This window comes from Panulirus ornatus, chromosome 10, assembly GCF_036320965.1.
Source record: "Panulirus ornatus isolate Po-2019 chromosome 10, ASM3632096v1, whole genome shotgun sequence".
NCBI lineage: Eukaryota > Metazoa > Arthropoda > Malacostraca > Decapoda > Palinuridae > Panulirus > Panulirus ornatus.
Window position 1 is genome coordinate 57,003,728 of NC_092233.1, and position 25,606 is coordinate 57,029,333.

At 45.4% G+C, this 25,606-nt stretch overlaps 2 protein-coding genes across 2 annotated transcripts in view; both read right to left on the reverse strand.

The window, feature by feature from the left end:
• The window catches only part of LOC139750639 (uncharacterized), a 43,116-nt gene extending 33,663 nt beyond the window's left edge, over window positions 1–9,453 (reverse strand). The window contains exon 1 of the mRNA XM_071665314.1: window positions 9,127–9,453. Coding sequence (XP_071521415.1) covers window positions 9,127–9,135 — 9 coding nt within the window. The 5' untranslated portion in view covers window positions 9,136–9,453. The remainder of the gene's footprint in view (window positions 1–9,126) is intronic.
• A 3,858-nt stretch (window positions 9,454–13,311) lies between these two features.
• Window positions 13,312–24,734, reverse strand: LOC139750640 (uncharacterized). The gene is made up of 12 exons (XM_071665316.1): window positions 24,408–24,734; window positions 22,382–22,771; window positions 20,445–20,568; window positions 18,860–19,110; window positions 18,453–18,771; window positions 18,138–18,319; window positions 17,347–17,495; window positions 15,979–16,165; window positions 14,687–14,862; window positions 14,063–14,216; window positions 13,715–13,819; window positions 13,312–13,433 (listed from the first exon to the last, which is right to left on the reverse strand). Exons 1-12 carry the CDS (start codon window positions 24,732–24,734, stop codon window positions 13,359–13,361), a joined length of 2,439 nt encoding a protein of 812 aa, XP_071521417.1. The 3' UTR covers window positions 13,312–13,358.
• Between the last annotated feature and the right edge of the window lie 872 nt (window positions 24,735–25,606).

A 25,606-nucleotide genomic window follows, 5' to 3' on the forward strand; every position in this document is an offset into this window, starting at 1 on the left:
CTGGGTTTCCTTAAGTAAATTGCTGTCTCGTATGTGGTGATGACTGACTGTGTCTTCGCCAAACACATAGTAGAGGTTATCATTGCCGTAATGGAAGCATTTATCTCTCTTCCTCCAAGATGACCTCTGCTTTTTGTCCATGGTTCAACCGGTTTTTGTTTTTGTTTTTCCTGAGGCCATTAAAGCAAGCTTATTTCTTGCTTGATGATAACCATACTGAGTCTATCTTTCACTTTGTCTCATCCTCATTACTTTACATTAGCTCGGATTGAATTTCGTTGACCATGTATCGCACCAACTTTGGAGTCTGTTTAGGCCCATGCAATCCTCCTCGTATTTTACTTGATCTTTGTATAATCTGCAAACTTGTTCAGGTAGGAGACCATATTTCCCCGCAAGTCATTTCCACGGAACAAGAAGAGTAATGGACCCAGAACCGAACCCTGCGACACTCTGTTGTCACCTCGACCCGCTTGGAAAAGGCTTCTCGGACATGCGTCCATTGTTCACTTCCACGGAGATGATTTTTTGCCCACTTGAATAGTTTCTCCTTTAATCCTTCCTGGTGCTCCAGCTTTCTAATCATTAGCCTCTTATGCAGTCAGTGTCAAATCTTTCTGGTCGTCCACAAACAAACAATCCACCCAGTCATTCCTTTTGTCTAAGACAGAGCTCACTCTCTCGTAGAAATGTAAGAGGGTTGTGACACATGACTTCCTTCCCCTAAAGCCAATGTGTTATCTGGGTAATAGTTCCTCTGTAGAAAGTCTTCTTCAGAATCTTACGCAACCATACTCGTTAGTGGACACTGGTCTGCAGTTCATCGCTTGTCCCCTGTTTTATTTTTCCTGTAGCGCGTATGGTGAAATTTTTTCTGGACCATGAGCCTCTTGTATGGGTCAAGTCCTTTTTGGTGGCCTGTTAATATCTATTCTCGATACGTGGACGATGACTTCCAAAACTTCCTCCCTATTGAATCCATCTCCATGGTGTTTGGGCTGCAGGATATTCCACTGTTTGTGTGTGTGTGTGTGTGTGTCTGCAATCATTCATCTATATTGTAAGAGGAGGGAGTTCTGTGATCATGGGACCCCATCTCTTAAATTTTCTCTTTCATACAACCTTTACAAATTTTATATACGTACTATCGACTTTATCTCATATCTTTGTTCATTCCATTCATCCATTACTTTTAAACAATGAAAATACTTCTTTACATTCATTCTAACAAGTTTTTCCTTTCCTTTCATGTTAATGCATTTGGTTGTTCTGTGAAGAACTGTTCACTCTCTGCGTCACTAAACTTATTTCAAAACTTAAAAGTTGCAATCAGGTCACCTCTTTACTAGTCTCTCTTCCACTGTGGGTAAATCTAAGTCACCTGGCACTTCCCTGTAACTCAGCTCTCTTAATTCAGGTTCCACATTCGTCGCTCTCCACCGAACCGCCTTTTATTAGTTTGTTTGCGTTCGCTTGAGTTTGTGGTGATTGTATTTGAAAAACATTTTAGGTCTCGCCGAGAATAAGATGCGAACTTCTAGCGGAATATTTTCTCATCCATTTACTTGAGTGTTAGTGTATTACTGGCAGTGGACAGCTTGTCTCCCTTTGCTATTCTCCTAATGTGGGACTAATGCGACAGGTTAAGGATGGGTTTCAACTCCAAGTCTCTCCAACAAGTAGATTTCTGTAGCGCTTTTCCTGTTGGATATTACAGATATTGAGGCTTTCTCTCACTGGAAACAGCCTCATTACGTTAAATTGGTCAGACTTTATCATTCATGTGTCAGACCAACTCTAAGGTTTGTCTAGGTTTCCTCATAAGTTGAGGTAGTATACCTTGTTTATCACTTCTCTCATTACCTTGGCATCATCCGCAAACATGTTTATTCAGAAGTTCAATCTCTCTGGCGAGTCATTTACACAAAATCAAGAGGAGCAATTGGTCCCTAAACAGAGCCTTTGGGACCCAGGTGAATTTTTTTTATCTCTGTCGTAAGTTTTGTTTTCCTCAACTTTAACAAAGTGGTTCATCTTTCCCTGTGACCCATCCTCATAACATTACATTTACTCGAGATTGAACTTCATCAACCAAATTTTTCCCCCGTTTTCTTAAAGCTCCAGTCACGGGCAAAAGTCCATATCAAGACAGGGGTCTTAATTGAAATAGCTTAATGAAAGGGAGAAAGAAAAGACTTGGAAAAAAGGATTTACGAATCTAGGAGGATGTGAAAAAACCTTTCTTTTAAAAAGTGCCAGGCCATAATTATTGGGAAAGACATGAGAGGGTCGAGAGTTCCAAAGCTTCGACGTGTTGAGGAAGAAACAGTTATCAAAACAGCCCACCCTTGAGGTGCCAATGGCCAGACAGTAGTCATGTGACGCAACAGCTTGCCGAGTATTGCGTGGTCTACCTAGTGGTGAGGGGCACACTGGCAGCCAGCTCTCGGGAGCAAAAACCAGCGTAATACCCGTAGAAGAGCGGAAATGTGAACCAACGTTGTAGCGCAGGGCAAGAGGATGGTTAGCATCGTACACTTTTAACTGGATGGTTAACATATTACCCTTGTTACCTGGGTAGTTACCACTTTCCTCGTGTTATTTGGTCGTTAAGACCATCTTGTAACTGGGTGGTTACACATGCAACCAGGCCAACAGTATACCTCATCCATCCAAGGCAAAGGAAGCTTTGTGTGTAGGATTATATTCTTCAGACGGCGTATGCGATGACGTAAATGATGAGAGAGAGAGAGAGAGAGAGAGAGAGAGAGAGAGAGAGAGAGAGAGAGAGAGAGAGAGAGAGAGAGAGGTGTGTAAGCGGCACCGGCTTGGGAATGGGCCAGACTGTCTGTGCTTCGCCCAAAATAGTGGGGCTAGCCCGCCTCCTACCCCTTAGTGGCCACTATGTCCACCACCACCTTGACGGGCTGGTCACCTGAGGCAGTACCTCCCCGTAATGCCCCAAATATATGTACCCGTCTCTCCTCTCTAAGGGAGAGATGCTCCTTCGTCCTGCACCTGGAGGGAAAGGGAGTTAGTACTGTCTGAGGACTTAAGACTAGCTTGGGGCCCTGCACGTCGCATTACAGAAGGGATATTACCTAAAGACACTTAAAAAGGGGAAGTCTCGCCTTATAGCCTAGTATGTTGACGATGATGCACTTTGACCCGGGAGAGTCTGAGTGCCCTCAGGGAACGTGCACTCGACCCTGCGCAAGGACACGACTACTTGCATTACTGGTGTCAGAGGACAATTAAGGAGTCAGTGAATCTGAAATAGACTGTGTCCCTCCTCCTCTGCCAGTGTTGCCACCTCTATTCACTGTTCCGCCGAGCTCCATGGGTGCATTAGGTTACGTTGTTTAGCTAAGGTTAAATTTAGTTTGGAATGATTGTCTACACTGACTTGACCCAGTGAGCCACAAGAGATGCCACAGTACAGACCGCATTAATGTCTCCTTCCTTTATTCTCTGCATACATTGTCCTTTACACTACCCTTTCTGAATATATATATATATATATATATATATATATATATATATATATATATATATATATATATATATATATATATATATTCACATAGACACATACATGTACACACGTACACATGCACATATTCACACTTACTCGCTTTCATTCATTCCCGGCGCCGCTCCACCTCACAGGAGTTATCGTCGCCACCCCCTGCGTCACCGGGGTAGCGCCAGGAAACATATGAAGAAAGGCCACATCCGCTCACATCCATTCACTTGTTGTCATGTGTAATGCACCGAAACCACAGCTCCCTATCCACATCCAGGCCCCCACAAAGCTTTCCATGTTTTACCCCAGACGTTTCACATTCCCTGGTTCAGTCCTCTGACGGCACGTCAATCCTAGGTTACCACTTGGTTCTAGTTCACTCTGTTCCGTGCACGCCTTTCACTCTCATAGCATGTTCAGGCCCCGATCGCTCAAAATCTTTTTCGCTGCATCCTTCCGCCTCTCATATGATCTCCCGCTTCTCCTTGTTCCCTCCACTTTTGACACATATATCCTCTTTGTCAACGCACCTTCTTCTGCTCTCTCAACCACACCTCTTTTTATTACCACACATCTCTCATCCCCTTTCATTACTTACTCGATCAAACCTTCTCACACCACATATTGTCCTTAAACATTTCATTTCCAACACATCCACCCTCCTCCGCACGACCTTATTCATAGCCCATGCCTTGCAACTATATAATATTGTTGGAACTACTATTCCTTCAAATATACCCATTTATTCCCTCCGAGATAACGCTCTCTTTTTCCACACATTCTCCATCCCTCCCAAAACTTTCGCCAATCCCCCACCTTGTGACTCACTTCCGCTTCCATGATTCAATTTGCTGCCAAGTCCACTCCCAGGTATCTAAAACACTTCACTTCCTCCAGTTTTTCCCAGTTCAAACTTACATCCCAACTAAGTTGTCCCTCAACCCTGCAAAACCTAATAACCTTGCTTTTATTCACGTTTACTCTCAACTTTCTCCTATCACGCGCTCTTTCAAACTCAGTCACCAACTTTTGTAAGTTTCTCACTCGAATCAGTCACTTGCGATCACTTTTCCTTTTGCTCCCTTCACCGATATCCCCATTTGTTCTCTTGTCTTTCGCACAATATTTGCCTCCTTCCAAAACATCTTTTGATTCTCACTCAAGTTTAGCGATACTCTCTCACCCCAACTCTCGTTTGCCCTCTTTTTCAACCCCTGCACCTTACTCATGACCTCCTCCCGTTTCCACTTATAGAGATCCCAATTATTTGCACTTCTTCCTTGTAAGTACCACCCAAACACCTCTCTTTTCTCTTTCATTAGTAACTTTACCTCTTGGTTCCACCATTCACTACCCATCTTAATCTGCCCACCTCCCACCTTTCGCATGACACATGCATCTCTTGCACATGCCATCACTGCTTCTCTAAATACCTCCCACTCCCCACCTACTCTCCTCACTTCATTTGCTCTCACCTTTTGCCATTCTACTCCCAAGCTCTCCTGGTATTTCTTCACACAAGTCTCCTTTCTAAACTCACTCACTCTCACCACTTTCTTCTTCCCGACATTTTTTCTTCTTTTTTTCGAAAACCTCTATTCTTCACACTCGCCTCCACAAGATATTGATCAGACATCCCACCAGCCGCCCCTCTGAGCACATATGTGAACGGAAACGGCGAGCTGTACCAAGGACGTACGCTGGGTGCATCGTGTTCTATGTAAATAGTGCACGTACAGGCCGACCTGACCTGAGGAACGTTGGCCATCGCTTGGCGAGAGCCGCTGCATGCCCGGATCCCCGTGCACGTACAGATCAACCTGGCCGGAAGGACATTCGTTGATGCTCCCTTAAGTGAACTTTTAAAACTCGAGACTGAGAAGAGCCGCTAGTCAGGATTTTGCTGAACGGCAGGAATTACATTGTATTGCTTGTTTTGAAGTGTTTTGGTTTCATTAACTAAATTTCCCGTACTCTCGTGAATTATAGTGTTTTGATTATGACCGGCAGGTGTGTTAGGAGGCATGCCATGTTATTTCTACAACTGTTGCTAGAATTAGATATCAGAATGTTAGAATATTAGCATGCTTGGCTGTCCATTGGCCTAGTTGGGTCATTAATGTTCGTGTTAAGGGGTATTATACTTAAACTATGGCTTATGGATCCCCATGGTAATCTTACTTGATCATCATCAACCATCAAATAGTTATAACAACAACCTCATTTGTTTTTGTACCCCTACAATTGGTAGGAGAGCGTGGTTGCCGAGTAGACTGTTTACGATCTGTAAGCTACGGAGAGATGGAGACTTGAATAGATATTATGTTGCCATGATCTGGGTGGCAACACGAAGAGTGATGGTGTTGGTCACCATGTGGGATTTGGTGACGAAGGGTAGTGGCAGCGGGTGGAGTGAGCTCTCCCTCCCACCCATGTGTTGGGAGAGAGAGGCCTCGGTGGGTGGGGAGCTTGGCACCGGGGTGATACAGGGTTGGGAGAAGGGGAGAAAAGCTGGCCATGGTAAGATACACTATGGGCAGCTTTGATATATATATATATATATATATATATATATATATATATATATATATATATATATATATATGTATGTATATTATTTTTCTATTATACTTTGTCGCTGTCTCCCGCGTTTACGAGGTAGCGCAAGGAAACAGACGAAAGAATGGCCCACCCACCCACATACACATGTATATACATACATGTCCACACACGCACATATACATACCTATACATCTCAAAGTATACATATATATACATACCCAGACATATACATATATACGCATGTACATAATTCACACTGTCTGCCCTTATTCATTCCCGTCGCCACCTCGCCACACATGAAATAACAACCCCCTCCCCCCGCATGTCCGCGCGGTAGCGCTAGGAAAAGACAAATAAGGCCACATTCGTTCACCCTTAGTCTCTAGCTGTCATGTATAATGATATATATATATATATATATATATATATATATATATATATATATATATCAATGGACAGACAAGTGTATATACATCGCGAGTCGGATTCTAACCCTGGGCAGGGCGCTTGGCTGCCTCGTCCACACAGAGGTTATAAGACACACACACACACACACACACACACACACACACACACACACACCAGAATTCTGGTATCCATACATGTGGACATATGCAATGTTTAGCTGCTGTTACAAGATCATAGTCAAAACTAAAGCGCAAAGATATCCCAATTTTTTTTTAATTCATATTTATTGCATGTAACATTTCGTTACTATTCTAGTTTAACTATTATTTTGCGTGTTATTACTAAAGGCCATCGTAAGGTTGGCAATGTCATCATTAAGGTGTTTAAGATAGTATCATATGGATAGATTTGTTAATGATTTTGAAAGAGAGCAATATAACCTAGCCATCACTTAAGTAATGTTAGATTGTGAGGATTTTCTCTTTTTCTTTCGTAAAATTTCCTTAACCTACAAAATGTTTGACTGTGTATTTTTGCCTGATTTTCGTTTATTTATTGTCGTGAAAATATGAGTGGAATATTTTTCTTCCACGAATACCTCCATATAGCAATAATAAACCATTATCTTTCTCAATTCTTGATTTGTTTTGTGACGTAGGATTCCAAGCGTAAATTGCTATCATTAGTAGCGGTTAGAGTGATAGTATCGTCCATAGTAGTTAGCAAGGTAAAAGTGCTAATAGTAGCGTGCTGTTGTGGCGTCAATAGCAACTTCTGCTGGACGCTGGACGAGTCATAGCGGCAGTGGCACTGGACGAGTCCTAGCGGCAGTGACAGTGGACGAGTCATAGCGGCAGTGACAGTGGACGAGTCATAGCAACAGTGGCACTGGACGAGTCATAGCATCAGTGACACTGGACGAGTCCTAGCGACAGTGACAGTGGACGAGTCATAGCGACAGTGACAGTGGACGAGTCATAGCAACAGTGACACTGGACGAGTCCTAGCGGCAGTGACAGTGGACGAGTCATAGCAACAGTGACACTGGACGAGTCATAGCAACAGTGACTGTGGACGAGTCATAGCATCAGTGACAGTGGACGAGTCCTAGCGGCAGTGACAGTGGACGAGTCATAGCAACAGTGACAGTGGACGAGTCATAGCGGCAGTGACAGTGACCACGATACGAGCAGTGATGCAACCTACGAGTTAGTGTTGTCACTTTTGCATACGATTGTTGGAAGTCGAACAGACTACGTGCAGAGAATTTCTCCAAGAGATCTTAAGGTATATGAGGGCAACTCGTACACACACACACACACACACACACACACACACACACAAACTCAGCTGCTTTTAGCTATCTTGAGCACGATGATGCGACCCATAAACATGACGATATATGACGTATTGGTATGACAGTCTGATCCATGACATTACCTTCAAGGATTTCGTCAAAGGTTACGCCATCTTTCCCAGGGTCGGAGCGCCTCCTTCTAGGACTAGTCATAAGCTCATGGCGTCAGGCAGCGGTATCCTTGCTGGTCTACGAGCAGCAAAAATGATTATATGAACTTCATAATTACTGATGTTCGTTGTAGTAAATAGTAGCAGTAATTGCAGGGGTAATACTAGTAGTTGTAGCAGTTGTAGTGGTAGTAATGATAGCAGTGGTAATAGTATCAAATGTATTAGTGATAGTAGTAGTAGTGGTATAGTGGTAGCAGATGTAGCAGTAGTTGTAGTAGTAGCAGATATAGTAGTGGTAATGGTAGAAGTAGTAGTAGTAGTAGTAGATGTAGTAGTAGTAGCTGTTTTTGTAGTAGCAGTAGTAGAGGTTGTATCAGATGTAGGAGTAGAAATAATAGTAGTAGTAGTAGTAGTAGAAATAGTAGTAGTAGTAGTAGTAGTAGTAGTAGTAGTAGCAGCTGTGGTAGTAGAAGCAGTTGTTGTTATTGTTGTATCATATATAACAGAGAAGTGGTTGCTATTGATGTTATAGTAGGAATAGTAGTAGTGGTCTAATTACACAACATTTTGTGCTTGTTATCCAGTTGATCTTACCAAACCTTGAATTTCGTCTCTTCTAACATTTTGTGTTCACATTTTCCTGTAAGGCTCATCAAAACCACGTAATTAGATGTTAGTTGTAATATCAAAGAGGCGAGATGATTAAATTAGGAGACACAGTGTTAGGATTAAATACACCGGTCGTATTTCTCGAGCTAAGTCATAAGCGATGAATACCATTTACCCTTAAGGGATCTAAACTCCCCAACGCCCACCAAGAATGTCTATTACAGGACCGCGTATACATGTTTGGGTAAGTGTATTGAGCTACTCAGGTCTCGGTCAGGTGATCTCGTCTCGTCTCGGACGGACGGACGTTAGCCAAGACTTCTGGCTTCCGCACCGAGGAGGCGTTTTGAACGGGTCACTCGGTGTGCCGCTGTGTGCTAAAGCCGAGAGCCACGTCCTTCCTAGGTAACCATAGCTACGGGATTCACTTACGTGTCTGATAGAGGCATCCAATGTCTGGTCCTCAGTTTCCCCAATAGAACCAGGTTCTTATTTCTCCTGTGAGACCCTCTCTCACCTCCCATCCACCCTCGGGATCATGGGAGACTTACCACCGCCATGGCTGCAGGTGGGGCAGGTGTAGATCCGGCGCCCTCCTTCAGGAGCTCTGGGGGCTCCCCCTCAGAGAGGTAAAGGTCAGCACGGCTTCTTCATCGCTGCCCTGGCTTTAACTCCTCAGGGCCACGGGCTCCCCTCCTCCGGTCACTGCTGACGAAGGAAGCAAATCCTCGGCAGAGATGAGGATGACGTGGGCGGAGGGCGGGCGTGGCAAGGGCGGCGGTAAGGGGTGGTAGCGGGGGCGCTGCGCTACACGAGGCACTATAGCCATGGGCACACTGGCCCGGGCCGCTCCTCCCGCCGGCACCCTCCCTCTTATTGTGTATATTTAGATCGCCAACCGCCACCACCACCACCACCACGGCGCTCCTCCTGAGTCCAGCCCCCCCAGAATGTGGGCCGTCCCTCTCACATGCGGTCCGGCCCACTCACATGTGGTCTGGTCAGGCCCACTCACATTTGGGCCGTCCATCTCACATGTGGTCCGACCCTCTCGCATGTGGTCCGGCCCACTTACATATGAGCCGTTCTTCTCACATGTGGGCCGTCCCTCTCACATGTGGTCCAGCCCACTCACGTGTGGTCCAACACTCTCACATGTGGTCCGCCTCACTTACATATGGGCCGTAACTCTCACATGTGGTCCGGCCCACTCACATATAGGCCGGCCATCTCAAATGTGGTCCGGCCCACTCACATATGGGAAGTCCCTCTCACATGTTGGTCCGGCCCACTCACATGTTGGTCTGCCCCACTCACATGAGGTCCCTCACCCCTTCATGTGGTCCGCCTCCTCAGATGTGGCCCGGCCCCTTCGCATATGGTCCGTCTCCCTCACGTATAGTCCGTCCCTCTCCACATATAGGCCCCCCTCCGGCACATGGCCGATGGGCCCCCCCCCCCCGGCACATGGCTGGTGCCCCCCCCACTCACATACATACCACTCATAAGTGTGCCGTGCCCTTCGCATGTCGGCCTTATCCTCATATGTCGGCCTTAAACGTGAACACGGCCCTTTCAAATGGGGCCCCAACTCTTCCTTATGTTGGCCCAATTCGTTCATGGCTAGGCCTCCTCTCTTCACATACTGGTGGTGGTGTTGGGGTTTGATTTTTTTTTCGCGTTCGTGACGCTGGTTCAGAAGTGGGTAGAGCGCTGACCTGCAAAATCCGGGGTTTTATCTGAGAATGAAAATGATTCATGCAAAATCAACGGATCCTTAAGTAAACGTGGCCTAACGTAACTTGGAGTCGATACTTATTTAATTCTCAGTTACGTCAAGATGTAGGGGAACATCTTTCTCCTAGTGTATGTATTGTTCTTTCTACCTGGTGCTGGTGTATGTATGGTTCTCTCTACCTGGTGCTGGTGTATGTATGGTTCTCTCTACCTGGTGCTGGTGTATGTATTGTTCTTTCTACCTTGTGCTGGTGTATGTATGGTTCTCTCTACCTGGTGCTGGTGTATGTATTGTTCTCTCTACCTGGTGCTGGTGTATGTATTGTTCTTTCTACCTGGTGCTGGTGTATGCATGGTTCTCTCTACCTGGTGCTGGTGTATGTATTGTTCTCTCTACCTGGTGCTGGTGTATGTATGGGTCTCTCTGCTTGGTGCTGGTGTATGTATGGTTCTCTCTACCTGGTGCTGGTGTATGTATTGTTCTCTCTACCTGGTGCTGGTGTATGTATGGTTCTCTCTGCTTGGTGCTGGTGTATGTATTTTCTCTACCTGGTGCTGGTGTATGTATGGTTCTCTCTACTTGGTGCTGGTTCTCTCTGCCTGGTGTATGTATTCATTCTTCCACTAAGACACTTTTGATCATTCTGATCTGAGAGTTGAGAAGGAGACGGAGTGCAGATGTTCACTGTAAAATAACTTACAGCTCACGAAACGGCAAGACTGACACATTTATTGCAAGCCTTTGTAGGTGCCAGGTTGATAAATGATTTATTGTATCGTTTGAAGGCTCAAAATTATTATTGTATGATTGCACGTCTCTCAAATACTTCATTGTATAAGTGTAAGGCTGGCAAATTATTCCCCATTCAGTTGTAAAACTGAGAAATGATTTAACGTAATATTGCAAGGTTGAAGAATGGTATTCTTATATTTGCAAGCCTGATAGATAGATAGTCCTCGTATAATTGCATGGCTGACAAATCATACTTGTATAATTGCAAGGCCGACGAATCATATTTGTATAATTGAAAGACTAACAATTCATCTATCGTATAATTGCGAGGCTGACGTATAATCTATCGTTTATCTGCAAAGCTCATAAATGATGTTTTATTGCAAGGATGACAAATCTTATTTACTTACTTGCAAGGCTGGCAGATGATTTATCGTATAATCGCAAGGTTGACAAATAACTTACAGATCATTTAAGTGCAAGTATGATATATGCAGAGGAGATCAACAGTATATCTATACGAGGCCATCTGTCTCGCGTGGCTGCCTTTGTTTACTCCTTGAAGTCTGTCACACATCACCGCTCCGGACCAGATGTCTGCACCGTAGCCACAAGTTTGGCAGGGTAGAAGCCATTCCTCTGGGCGTCTGACCAAAAGCCTAGTCGGACGCTCAAGTCTCCGAGGCTTACTTAGCATTCTTAAGTGTCTCATATTTCTTCCGTATTGGGGAGGGCTGAGAGAGAGGCATACTGAAACACGAGTAACAATAATGCTTTATTTCACATAGGTGGGCTATGTTGTGCAGGATGGTGTGGGTTGGGTAATCTTAGTGAGTGTGAAAAGATGTAGGTAGGATTTTCCCTCCTGCTCTGCAGGGGGTGAGAAGCAGGCGTCGTTGCGTGGAAGACGACGCACTTGTCTGCCGGGTCTCAGTGAATGTGCAGCTACGAGAGAGGTGGCATGCCAAGGCCTCGAGACTCTACAGCAGAAGGGACGAGGAGGTAGTGGGGTTCCGTCGTTGTCCTGCTGGTGCGGCAAATGGGAGGCAGTCGAGGCTCAGGTGTTCGGGAGACATGCGTAGTTCGCCGGGTTGCGCTGCGGTGGTCGGAAAGGCGTAGTCGAGATCCTGTGGGATGTGCTTTAGATGACGGTGTCAAATGATGCTCCTGTGATGCCATGGAAGATGAGGCACCAAAGAGTCCTGACAAAGAGGATGATAAGTCAGCAGTCACATCGTGAGCTGCTACTGACGGCGGAGAAGAACTCTGTGGTTCACATACCCGAAGACATGGTCAGGCAACTGCGGTTACCTTGTGACTGCTTGAATTCTGTCCCTTCACATGTTAGCTGAGCTCCCGTTCTTTTTAAGGCCTAGCACCATCTGATGTTGGATGAATAACATTGTCACTCTGTGAAACTCAAGTTTTGTGTATCACTATTCGTATTACTGTCGTATTACATTATCTAACAAATCATGACTTACAATATATATAATTACATACAATATATATATATAATTATATATATAATTATATATAATTCCAGTCTTCACATCAAATCATCTATAAGAACTGATATTAATGATAAATTCCAAATTCTAAAACTTATAATCATTTACGGAAAATTTAAAATTCTCAATATTTTCTTATCATAATGATTTTATAATTTTTTTTTTTCAGAACAGCTTTTAAATTTGGCTTGTGACATGAACATTCACTTGATGGATACGCTGTTTAGAACGGTCTCTGGAAGTGGATGTAGGAGTCACCGTCTACAGTGGTCTCTGGAAGTAGAAGGTCTCACCGTCTACTGTGGTCTCTGGAAGTGGAAGCAGAGGAAGCCACCGTCTACAGTGCTTTCTGGAAGTAGAAGTAGAGGGCTTCACCGTCTAGTGTGGTGTCTGGAAGTGGAAGTAGAGGGAGTCATCGTCTTCAGTGGTCTCTGAAAGTGTAAGTAAAGGTCTACACTGTATACAGTAGTCTCTGGAGGTGGAAATGGAGGTCTGCACTGTCTACAATGGGATCTGGAAGAGGAAGTGGTTGGCTACGCTGTCTACAATGGTTCCTGGGAGCGGAAATGGATCATTACGCACTCTAGTATGTGATCTGTGAAAGGGGATGATGGCTACGCTGCTTTGGGTGATTCGTACGGAAATGGATATGGCTACACTGTTTATATATATATATATATATATATATATATATATATATATATATATATATATATATATATATATATATATATAGACTGTACTGCAATATGTACCCGCGTTTGAAGTGTTTCGAGACATGGTGGGTCACTCGCTGTGTTTACTACCTCAGTGTTACTTCACCGAGGAGGGTGAGGCAGGAGAGGCTGTAGCCGATCAGGAGCACAAAAAACACCCCCTGAAAGATACAGAAGCTTCAGTGAATACAGTTCACAGCGAGTCTGTAGATATGTCCTCTATTAACCCAGATCTGTTCATTACGTTCACCTCGACTGAGATGAGCTAGAAAATGCCTATTCCTTACGTTCTGTTTTCTTTCCTATGATCGAGCGCATAGGTTCCAATCCTGGATACGGCAGTGGGTCCACAGTCAACCCAGCTGTTCATCTATTCTTAGGGGTTAGTCGATAAGGTGGGTACCTGGCTCAGACTAGGACAGCTAAAGGGTTGTACGTGTACCTGTAAGTGATGCAGGCCCAGGGCTTGACTCTCTTCCTCAGACGACTTGTCAACCTTCGCCTCAACCTCTCTCCGTCGAGGGTCGTTAATGAGGTCGTCCAACCACTGTAAACAAAGGATTTCATTGGCCCTCCTTCGTGTTGTTATCTGAATTTACCTACCTTTAACAGCCTTTTTAGAAAATTCATTGTTTGACGAAGTTTGAACCAGCTCGTTATAAGACTGGAAAAAAAGGACGTTATATTTCAACGAAAATCCTCACTTGAGGTTCAATTGATCCTCATCTTCTGAAGGACGCGTCCCTCACCTCGACCCACATCAACATCGGAAGATGCAAGACTTACGTACCTTCGAGATAAATCCGCTCTGAATGAGAGCCCTAATATTACTATTGAAGGCGTGCCGGTAGGGGCAGCCAGGGTTCATTGCCCAGCCCAGCTCGACTGGGAAGATATCCCCTTTTGCGACGTGTAGCTGCCTCTCTCCCGTCCCGCTTGTGAACCTGTAAGAGATACAAATCACAGCTCACTTTCTGATCGGCCATGTCACAAATACGACAACAAGAGAGAGAGACATAAACTGTCATGGGTCCAGTGCAGGGAAAATGATTATACATAAGGAAAAAATTATTTTGTGTAAAGCACTGATATGAAAAACACATTGTTGGGACGTGAGTTGAAATATAGCTATAACAATTTAGATAAGAAAAGTGGAGAAAAGGTGACAAAACAAGTTTTAGTTACGAAAAACAAAAGAAGACGCAATCCCATGGTAGAGATAACAGTAGGCCGGAATGTCCAAGAATCCGATTGGTTCTTGACGGACTGACTGTCTTCACGGTTTGTACCCTCCAAACAACAAGTTCGCTGTCGAATGACTCGGAAATAAGCTGTCATTGTTACCAATCGGCCCACAAACGTAATGAATCAAACAAGCGCCGAGGGTGCATGTATCACGGTGTTGTGTCCTTACATGACAGCGATGCGGTCCTCGAGGTAGGTCCTCCAGGTAATGAAGCCGTACTTGGTGTCCCGAGCTCTTCGGATGCACTCGTCCAGCGTCGGGCACGGCTGCAGGCCCCGGAACACTTCCTGGTACAAGGGAACCTTCGAAGTCTTCAGTAGCTGGAAATCAGCCGCACCCAAGTCCTGTTGAATACGAATGGGGTTTGAGCTGAGGAGGGCGAAGGATTTTCCCAAATGTACGTATGAACTAGACGTGTCAAGGATAACACACTAGGACAACACGAACCTAGAGTAAGCACACACACAAAAAAAAGTGATTGAGGTCTCTAAAACAATTTGAGGAAGTTGGGGAGTTTCTTCATACCGGAAAACACTGGTTTAACTGCGTACGCCAGAAGTCATGTGAGTGGAAGACGCAAGTGGAGTGTTGTTGGAGATATAGTTGTTATAAGGTCAGGTCTCCTCGGTGTGTGTACAGTGGCTGCTCCACGACAGTTTGAGGACATAAGTGATATCAAAACTGGTTTGTTAAGACCCTTAAAGATAAATCATAGTAAAAAAAAAAAAATGCATAGAGATTGTTATCACACACACACACACATACGTACTTTTCAGTGATTTACGTTTCAAAAGGCTATTCTTAGGAGCAATAAACAAATGTCTGCTGTACTCCAGCATCTGGAGAGGATTAGGATCCAATCCTTCAACCACTGGCTGAATGCTACAGTAATATAGGAAATACGAGATTTGGAGAATTTACTTCTTTTCGATCATATGAGCATCAAGCTTGGTTTGTGTCCACAGGTCAGGAAACTTGGATTATATGGGTATGAAGCTTGGAATTATATGGGCATGAAGCTTTGATTATATTAGCATGAAGCTTGGATTATATTGACATGAAGCTTATGAACATGAAGCATACACTTTATGGACATGAAGCTTGAATTGTATTGGCATGAAGCTTGGATTATATGAGCATGAAGCTTGGATTACATTGACATAAAGCTTATGAACATGAAGTTTACACTGTATGGACATGAAGCTTGAATTGTACAGGCATGAAGCTTGGATTATATTGACATGAAGCTTATGAACATGAAGCATGCACTGTATGGACATGAAGCATGAACTGTACAGGCATGAAGCTTGGATTATATTGACATGAAGCTTATGAACATGAAGCATGCACTGTATGGACATGAAGCTTGAATTGTATAGGCATGAAGCTTGGATTATATGAACATGAAGCTTGAAAGACATATGAAATGAAGCTTACGTATACATCTATACGTCCAGTACCTGGATGCCCCATGTGTGATCTGAGTTGACGAGTTGTTCCAGCAGGTTCAGCGTTGGGGAGAGGGTGGGCAGAGTGAGGGTGGCTGTCAGCATGGCCACGTACATGGTCAGGGTCACCAGCATGGCCAACACGTACGTGACGACGAACATCCGGGGACACAGGCCTGGGGCCCACCTCACACCCTGGCTGTGCATCACATACACCAGGGAGTTGGGAAGAGCGTCTTGAGTGCGTGCAGGTAAATGATTGCTGTAGCACACACACACACACACACACACACACACACACACACACACACACACACATGCACACACACACAGCGTTACTGACCATGTGTCACCACGGGACAGCCCAGGATCGGACCTGCATGGGTTCGAATCCTTGGCGTGACAGTCGGTCCCCAATCCTACCCAAGTGTTCATCCTCGCCTCAGGGGTGGGAGATAAGTGTGTGTGTGTGTGTGTGTGTGTGTGTGTGTGTGTGTGTGTGTGTTCCATCCGCACCAGCTGTACCGTATGCGGCAAAGCTCCAGTTGCACAGTGCCATGCTGGCTGCACATTTCCATGCCCTCTGTACAGTACTGTGCCATCTGTTCAGTGTCGTCTATATATTACCTAGTATTATGCCAACTGTACAGTACCCAGCTCTACAAACTGTACAGTATCGTACCAACTGTACAGTATCGTACCAACTGTACAGTACTGTGACTCATGTACAATGTCAAGGCACCTTAGCAGTACCCAGCAGTACAGTACAGGTACCAGCTGCACAGTACCAGGTACCATGCTCGCTGTACTGTAGCATGCAACGCCATCTGTATAGTAGCCTGCCTTGTTACTTGTATGGTACCATGTTAGCTGTATGGTACCATGTTAGCTGTATGGTACCATGTTAGCTGTATGGTACCATGCTAGCTGTATGGTACCATGCTAGTTGTATGGTACCATGTTAGCTGTATGGTAACATGCTAGTTGTATGGACCATGTTAACTGTAGGTACCATATTAACTGTATGGTACCATGGTAGTTGTATAATAACTGTTCCAGCTGTACAGTACCATGTCAGCAGTGTACTGCAGTGTACCACGAGTTCAGTACCATGTCAGCTGTACTGTAGTGTACCAGGAGTTCAGTACCATACCAACTGTACAATACTGTGTGAACTGTACAGTTCTGTACCAGAAGAAAATTAACATACCAGCTGTACAGGTCCATGCCAGATGTACAGCACAATGCCAGTTGTACAGTACTGCGTCAGCAGTACAGTACTGTACCAACTGTACAGTTCTGTGCCACCTGTGCGGTACCATACCGGCAGTCCACTACCACACCAGCCTCACGGTAATAAGTACACACTAGAGGACTCACTTGAAGGAGGCGCCGAAGATGAGGAGGCAAGCCTTGACCATAGAGGGCGCGAGGGACGAGGTGGAGACATCATATCGTCTGGAGCTGGTGCAGATCAGGTAGTAGATGGGTCCTGACACTATCAAGGTCAGGGCAAAGGTCACCCATACCTGCCGTGATACACGTCACTCAGGTGGGTCTCTCACTGGGGGTCAAAGACCCGCTCCCTGTCTGCCCCCCCCTGGCCTGACCTCATCATGGGGTCTTACCTCAGAAGACCATGGGAAGGACAGACAAACAGAATGGTTGATGGTCTGTTACTAGAAAGGTAAAAGGTATCCTAGATTTCTAGTCTACGTAGATAAAGGCGAAGGAGTTATGAAGGAAAACATAACATATAGGAAGAATAGACTAACATGGAAATTCTACAAGACAGAATGAACTGAAACACATCTTGATCACAGTCACAAGATAGACCGAAGAAGGAGAAAATAGTTGAGAGAGGTGATGATAATCGATTCTCTTTAATTATTTGTGTGGCCGTTAACTGTTCTGATAGTCTTCGCTTTGATGAAAAAAAAAATTGGGTAGTATTTAAATCCAGTATTCCATGATTCTAGCTGAGGAAACCTTTTCTGCCCCCTTTTGTACTCAGTCTCCTTGCCTTTAGTTATTAAAATTATTACTTATTTCAACAAACTTCCCACAAGCCTCCTCGGAGTCTACACTTTCGAAAGCCTATCATCCTAGATCTCTTGAGCCTTTTTTGTTTTAGTATATTTCTGTGCGCCACATAGTACCCTGCCTCTCACCTCAGGGGCAAATGGCCTAATGAGCGCCAGAGCCTGATTGAGAGGGCGTGGCTTCGACGTGGCGAAGGTGATAGGTTCGACGTGGTAACCAATGGTGCAGTCTACCTTCTCCTCCCGGTCTTGCGTTATGGCAATGTTCAGGGAGAAGTCCGCCTCCAGCCTCTCCACTGCTCCTATCACTCCTGCAGCCCGTAACGTAAGGTATATTAAAGTGGCAGCGTTCAGTCAAACGCTTCACTAGAAAAGCAGGAGAGTATGTGAATCATAGTGGCCATGAGCATGAGGAATGGTAAAGGAAGGAGGTGTATGTTGTACCTGTGTAACTTCCGTTCTCCAGCCTGTGTCCCCACTGCCCGTCGCTAGGCTCCACCAAGACGTAGGTGAAGTTCAGCGTCCTGGACATTTCATTCAACATTTTGTTGTCGACGCAGTTGCCGGCCGGGATAAGGACACCGCCTTCTTCCTGGTAGCAGCTGAAGGGCTCGTATACCAGCGTCACCACCTGGAACTGGTGCCCCTGGAAGTTCTGGTCGGGAGAGGGACCATTCCATGATATATAGAGGCAACATAAGGTCTTCTCAAGTAACGAAGACCTAATACGATGTTTCCCCCACCCAATGAGGGATGCAAAAATCTAAAGATCTTATAAAGAGGGAATATTTTTTCGACATTTTAAGGGTCTCTGTTGTCCATGTGCGAGAGAGTTTAAAAGTCCGCCTTACCTGGAAGAGATCAGGGTAGAGAGGCGATTCACTGAGGAACCCTGTGTCTGAGGTCCAGTAGTTGACGAGGTTGACCTGAGGGCGCCCTGAGGCACAGTACGGGCACATCTGCAGCAGTTGGTATACTAAGGAGGGCGAGGAGGAGGAGGAGGAGGAGGGAGCCATTAATTTAGCCTCGGAGGAGTGAGGAAGGAGCGACGCCCGACCCTCCTGCAACACACGTGACACCACCACTAAGTTGTAACTGGATCCTGTCAACAAACAACAACACACCAGTTGTATCTGGAACCTGTGTACGATACGCGACTGACCATCTTCACACTTAGCTCTCCTCCTTGAACGTATGATAACAACTTGGATGAAATGGTTTAGTTCTTTAAGAACAAGAACGAGAGCACTTACTCGAATTCGTTATTATTATTATTATTATTACTATTATTATTATCATTATTATTATTATTACTATTATCATTATAATTATTATTGATATTATTGTCTATTTGTTTTATCTTATTTCCAAGAGCCTGGTGTTCTGTGTTGATACAATGAACATCGTTATGAATTTAGATATACACAGGAGTAACAATGTATCATAACCAAATGATGAATTGTCGATATCAAGGACGGGGTGCGACACTCACCAAGGACGGGATGCGACACTCACCAAGGACGGGGTTCGACACTCACCAAGGACGAAGTGCGACACTCACCAAGGACGGGGTGCGACACTCACTAAGGACGAAGTGCGACACACACCAAGGACGGGGTGCGACACTCGCCAAGGACGGGATGCGACACTCATCAAGGACGGGATGCGACACTCACCAAGGACGGGATGCGATACTCACCAAGGACGGGGTGCGACACTCACCAAGGACGGGGTGCGACACTCACCAAGGACGGGGTGCGACACTCACCAAGGACGGGGTGCGACACTCACCAAGGACGGGGTGCGACACTCACCAAGGACGGGGTGCGACACTCACCAAGGACGGGATGCGACACTCATCAAGGACGGGGTGCGACACTCACCAAGGACGGGGTGCGACACTCACCAAGGACGGGGTGCGACACTCACCAAGGACGGGGTGCGACACTCACCAAGGACGGGGTGCGACACTCATCAAGGACGGGGTGCGACACTCACCAAGGACGGGGTGCGACACTCACCAAGGACGGGGTGCGACACTCATCAAGGACGGGGTGCGACACTCACCAAGGACGGGGTGCGACACTCACCAAGGACGGGGTTCGACACTCACCAAGGACGGGGTGCGACACTCATCAAGGACAGGGTGCGACACTCACCAAGGACGGGGTGCGACACTCACCAAGGACGGGGTTCGACACTCACCAAGGACGGGGTGCGACACACACCAAGGACGGGGTGCGACACTCATCAAGGACGGGGTGCGACACTCACCAAGGACGGGGTGCGACACTCACCAAGGACGAGGTGCGACACTCACCAAGGACAGGGTGCGACACTCACCAAGGACGAGGTGCGACACTCACCAAGGACGGGGTGCGACACTCACCAAGGACGGGGTGCGACACTCACCAAGGACAGGCTGATGAGACTCACCAAGCAGTGGATGAGAGGCCAGGCTTGTCATGGTAACATCCCTGCCAGTGTAAGCCAGAAGGTACTTGGTGCTTCCCTTGAACCACGACCCGCGTTGTATACTAGCGAACGCCTCTCCCACCCACTGATCCAAGCGCGTTTCCACATACAAATAGACCAATAAACTTTAGGGAGAATAAAGACATATTTTTTCCATACAAATTCATCTTTTTCAGCGTCATCGAAATAGCATAAGGAACAGGTGACTGAGCCTTTGAGGGGAATATCCTCGCTTGGCCCCCTTCTCTGTACCTTCTTTTGGAAAAGTAAAACAGGAGGGGAGGATATTCATCCCCCCCCCACTCTCACCCCTTTTAGTCGACTTGGACACGCAGGGAATACGTGGGCAAAATTCTTTCTCCCATACCCACAAGGACATTCTTGTAAAGTTGTTTAGCTAATAGTGAGTAAAACTTCAGATTGTAAAAAAAACAATGGAAGTGACAGTTAAAGTGACAACGAAAATGTATCGAGTGTGGAAAAGTGAAAGAAGGTGAATAAGTGGAGGAAGTAACCAAGGAAACTGAAATAATTGCCTTGGTAAAGAACAAATGGTATCTTACCAGAATGGAATCATCTCCTCCACACTTGTTAACCACTTCCCCTTTTGCCCTCTTCACCGATGTTCCTATATGCTCTCTTGTTTTTCGCGCATTATTATTTAACTCCTTCCAAACCATCTTATTTCCTGTAAGGTTTATTGATACTCCCTCACTCCAACTCTCATTTGCCCTTCTTTTTCAACCCCTGCACCTTCCTCTTGACCTCCTGCCGCTTTCTCGCATGTTCCTCTCGATCATTTGCACTCGTTCCCTATAAGTACCCTCCAAACTATTCGATTTTCTCATTTACTAATAATTTTACTTCTTCATTCCACCACTCACTACACTCTCTAATCTGCTCACCTCCCACCTTTCGCATGCCACATGCATCTCTCGCGCATGCCAGCACTGTAAATACTCACTCCCTTTCATTTACCTTTGCCATTCTACACTCGATCTCTCCTGGTATTTCTTCAAACAGTTCTCTTTTCCAAGCTTACTTACTCTCACCACTCTTTTCTCACTAGTATTGTTTCCCCTATACCCGAAAACCTCTGAAAATCATCATCCGTGCCTTACAAAACGGTGAACAGACATTCTACCAGCTGCCCCACTCAAGCACAAAAGTCTCTCTCTCTTACACGCCTGTCAATTAATATGTAATCCAATAATGCCCTCTGGCCATCTCTCTGACTCACATATGTATACTTGTGTAAATCCCACGTACTTGTGTATGTATATTCACACTTTATCTGATGAAAATATCAAAGTATCAAGAGAATATTGAGGAGTTTTACAGTTATGTTAAACCACGAGAGTCATTACCCAGTCAATAGGTCCATCAGCCAATGAAAACGGTGACTTGGTTTAAGACAGCTTTACATTTCATAGCTCCGTTTCAAATAGCGCTGTTTTAAATCGTTCTTTATTTGATAAATGACTCTGTAATTAAGGCTACAAATCTAAGGTAATTATATTATTTGATATATTATGCTATATGATTAAATGGCTAACTAAGGCTACAAATCTAAGGTAATTATATTATTTGATATATTATGCTATATGATTAAATGACTAACTAAGGCTACAAATCTAAGGTAATTATATTATTTGATATATTGTTTGATTAAATGACTAAGTAAGGCTACAAATCTAAGATAATTATATTATTTGATATTATGTTATTTGATAAATGACTCGGTAACTAAGGCTACAATCTAAGGTAATTATATTATTTGGTATTATATTATATTACTTGATAACTGTAACTAAGGCTACAAATCTAAGGTAATTATATTTCTATTTTTCTTCCAGCAGTCCGTAAAGTTAGCGAGCCAATGGACCTCACGAACTCACGTCAAGTTCGGCCAGGACGATGTAGGCGATGCAGTACTCTCCGCGCAGGCGCCGGTGGCGGCCTCTCTTGTAAACATGGTACTCTGGTGGCGCAGTCGTCAGGAACATGTCTAGCTTCCACACCATAGCCGCCTGTCCCCATACGCTCACCAGCTCGTCCAGGAGGTCTTCTGTTATCCCAAGGTTGGTGGCGTTACCCCCTGGCTGGTACAATACTATCTGGGTGTCACGGAGAAGTGACATTAGAAAGAGAGAGACATACCTCAGTATACTCTCATCCCGAGCTCTGGTGTCTTGCTCTTCGTTAAAAGCTAATTTGGAAACTCTTTCGTAAAAGCTGTTGTAGCTGGTGAAGACGTCGACATCATTTTTGTAGAAGTTAAAGATAGGCTACGTAAAAAGAAATGGATTAGAGAGGGGAACGTTTCTTCTGCAGATGAACATAAAAACCGAAAACATGTTTTCAGTAATAAACGGAATGGCAATAGATAAAACGGCAGGCGCTGATAAGTGTTATCCAAGAACAATGAAAGAGGCGTAAAATGAGATAGGTAGACCCTTGACTGCCCTTTCCTACAGGAAAAGTTCTAGATAAATGGAAATTTACCAGTGTAATACCGCTGTTCCAAACGGTAATGTCACTGCCCAGAAATTATCGTCCTATTAACTTAACGTTTGTGGTTGGGAAAAGTTATGGAAACCATCATTTGAGATAGAATTGTAAACCATTGATAAACTATTCTCAGCGTGGTTATGAACGAAATACTTCATGTCCGACAAATCTGCTTCATTTCTTTTGTGATATCAACATGTATGACGAAAGTAAAGCAGAGTTGATGTTTACCTATCTAGATTTTCCAAAAAAAAGCTTTTGATAAGGTTCCACATCAAAGGTGACTAACAAAAATGAAATCATATGACTACAACGGGGTTGCACTTCAGTGGATAGGAAATTCGTTGAGTGTCCACAGACAAAGAGTCGTGGTGGATGGTCAGGCTAGAGAATGGTTAGACGTAACTAGTGGAGTGCCGCAAGGATGAATCTTGGGACCGGCTCTCTTTCTAATATATATATATATATTTTTTTTTTCATACTATTCGCCATTTCCCGCGTTAGCGAGGTAGCGTTAAGAACAGAGGACTGGGCCTTTGAGGGAATATCCTCATCTGGCCCCCTTCTCTGTTCCTTCTTTGGGGAAAAAAAAGAACAAGAGGGGAGGATTTCCAACCCCCCGCTTCCCTTCCCTTTTAGTCGCCTTCTACGACACACAGGGAATACGTGGGAAGTATTCTTTCTCTTCTGTTGAACTTCAAAAGGTAGATAAGGAAAAAGACATGGGTGCAATAATCTCCGGTGACCTAAAACCAAGTAAGCAGCACACAGAAACAATGAAAAGAGCGAACACAATTTTTAGTTTCATAAGTAGGGACTTCAAATTCAAGCCTAGGAATAATAGTAGTATTCCTTAAAATTCATAGGTTAGTCCACCTCGTAAATATTGCGTTCAGTTTTGGTCATCCAGCCTAAAAGAAAAAAGAAAAAGACACAGAATGGAGAGAGTTTACCGTCGGACTACCAAGATGATTTCCGGACAGAGAAACAAATGCTACAAGAGCAGATTAAATGACATGAATATATCTAGCTTAGAAAAGCGAAGGTCAAGAGGTGATCTAATACAAGCATCCCAAATCATCAAAAGCTTTGATAATCTCGATCCATCAAGTTACTTGAACTGATTCGTTTGATTTTACTCGAAATACTGGATACCTTTTACCACAGGCCATCAGCAGCTCACAGGACATGGTATTAGGCTCCTGGTTTACCCTCCGCCTCTTCAGTGGTAACCTTGTGTAATGAAGACATCAATATGCCTGGGGCTCGAACCTGGCATCTTAATAAACGGCTAGTTCTCTCGCCATTTACCCAAGAGCTTCTACAATTAACATATGGAAGCAAAAGATTCCATTCTTAACTTTGTATAATATATTTTTGAGACAAAGTCCATTGTAAAGGTTCGACACTCACCACCTGGCATCCTGGTAGGTGTTGATCAAGGGCCTGACGCAGTAGACTGGCCACCTGCCTTCCCTCACCCGTGGGCGCCGACCCCACATTCTGCTCTGCTGGGCCAACCTGACCCATCGGCCCACGACGGGATCGTGCGACCTGGTCCACTGCCGCCCCGCCAGGCCTCGAGAGTGTCATCGCCTCCAACCTCAGCAGTGAATCGTGTGAGACACTGGGGAACATATCGCCGTAGTGGGAAGGTCGTGAAGGGGAGGCACGACAAGGGCTGGAGGAGGAGCAGGGGTCCGCCAGGGCACCAGGCGAGGAGATGGCCACACCCAACATCACGGTTCTCAGGCAAGAAATGGCAGCCAGACTGAGAACTACGTTGCCCCACATATGGCACATTCCTCTTCCTCCCTACAACTGGAAATAAATCAATATGGGATAAAGACAGAAGGGGTGACAACATCATCATCCATGCCTCTGTTCAATCATCCATGCCTCTGTTCAATCATCCATGCCTCCTTCCAGTCATCCGTGCCCTCCTCCTGGCACCAGCACCCTTGTCCAGTCGTTCGTGCCTCCGTCCACTCACCCGTGCCTCCAGCCAGTCATCCGTGCCTCCGTCCACTCGTCCATTCCTCCGTCCAGCAATTCTTGCCTCCAGTCAGTCATCCGTGCCTCCAGCCAGTCATCCGTGCCTCCGTCCAGTCATATATGCCTTCCGTCCAGTCATATATGCCGTCCGTACAGTAATCCTTGCCTCCAGTCAGTCATCCGTGCCTCCAGCCAGTCGTTCGTGCCTCTGTCCATTCGTCCGTGCCTCCAGTCAGTCATTTGTGCCCTCGTCCAGTCATCCTTGCCTCCAGTCAGTCACCCGTGCCTCCAGCCAGTCGTTCGTGCCTCCGTCCACTCGTCCGTGCCTCCAGCCAGTCGTTCGTGCCTCTGTCCACTCATCCGTGCCTCCAGCCAGTCATTCGTGCCCTCGTCCAGTCATCCCTGCATCCCTCCAGTCATCGGTTCATAATTCTAGGCGACAGTGTCTCCATGCAGCAGCTGTAGCAACAGTAGCCCCGATATCCGAGCGGTTCGGTCATCATCATCAGCCTTTCCTTTTCATCATGATTTAAAATTATCTTTATGTACATTTCAACCAGTCATCAACGCCTTGTTCCAGTCATCATGCGTCCAGTCGTCCATGTGACTACTCAGCA

What these genes read in the sequence shown, in the direction of transcription:
- LOC139750640 (XM_071665316.1), bottom strand. Translation starts at nt 24,734, where the DNA reads ATGTTGGGTGTGGCCATCTCCTCGCCTGGTGCCCTGGCGGACCCCTGC. An exon ending in TTAGGCCATTTGCCCCTGAG is followed by an intron (nt 17,496 to 18,137) that starts GTGAGAGGCAGG and finishes GTATCACGGCAG; the next exon opens with GTATGGGTGACCTTTGCCCT. An exon ending in AGAGCGGATTTATCTCGAAG is followed by an intron (nt 13,820 to 14,062) that starts GTACGTAAGTCT and finishes CTTTGTTTACAG; the next exon opens with TGGTTGGACGACCTCATTAA.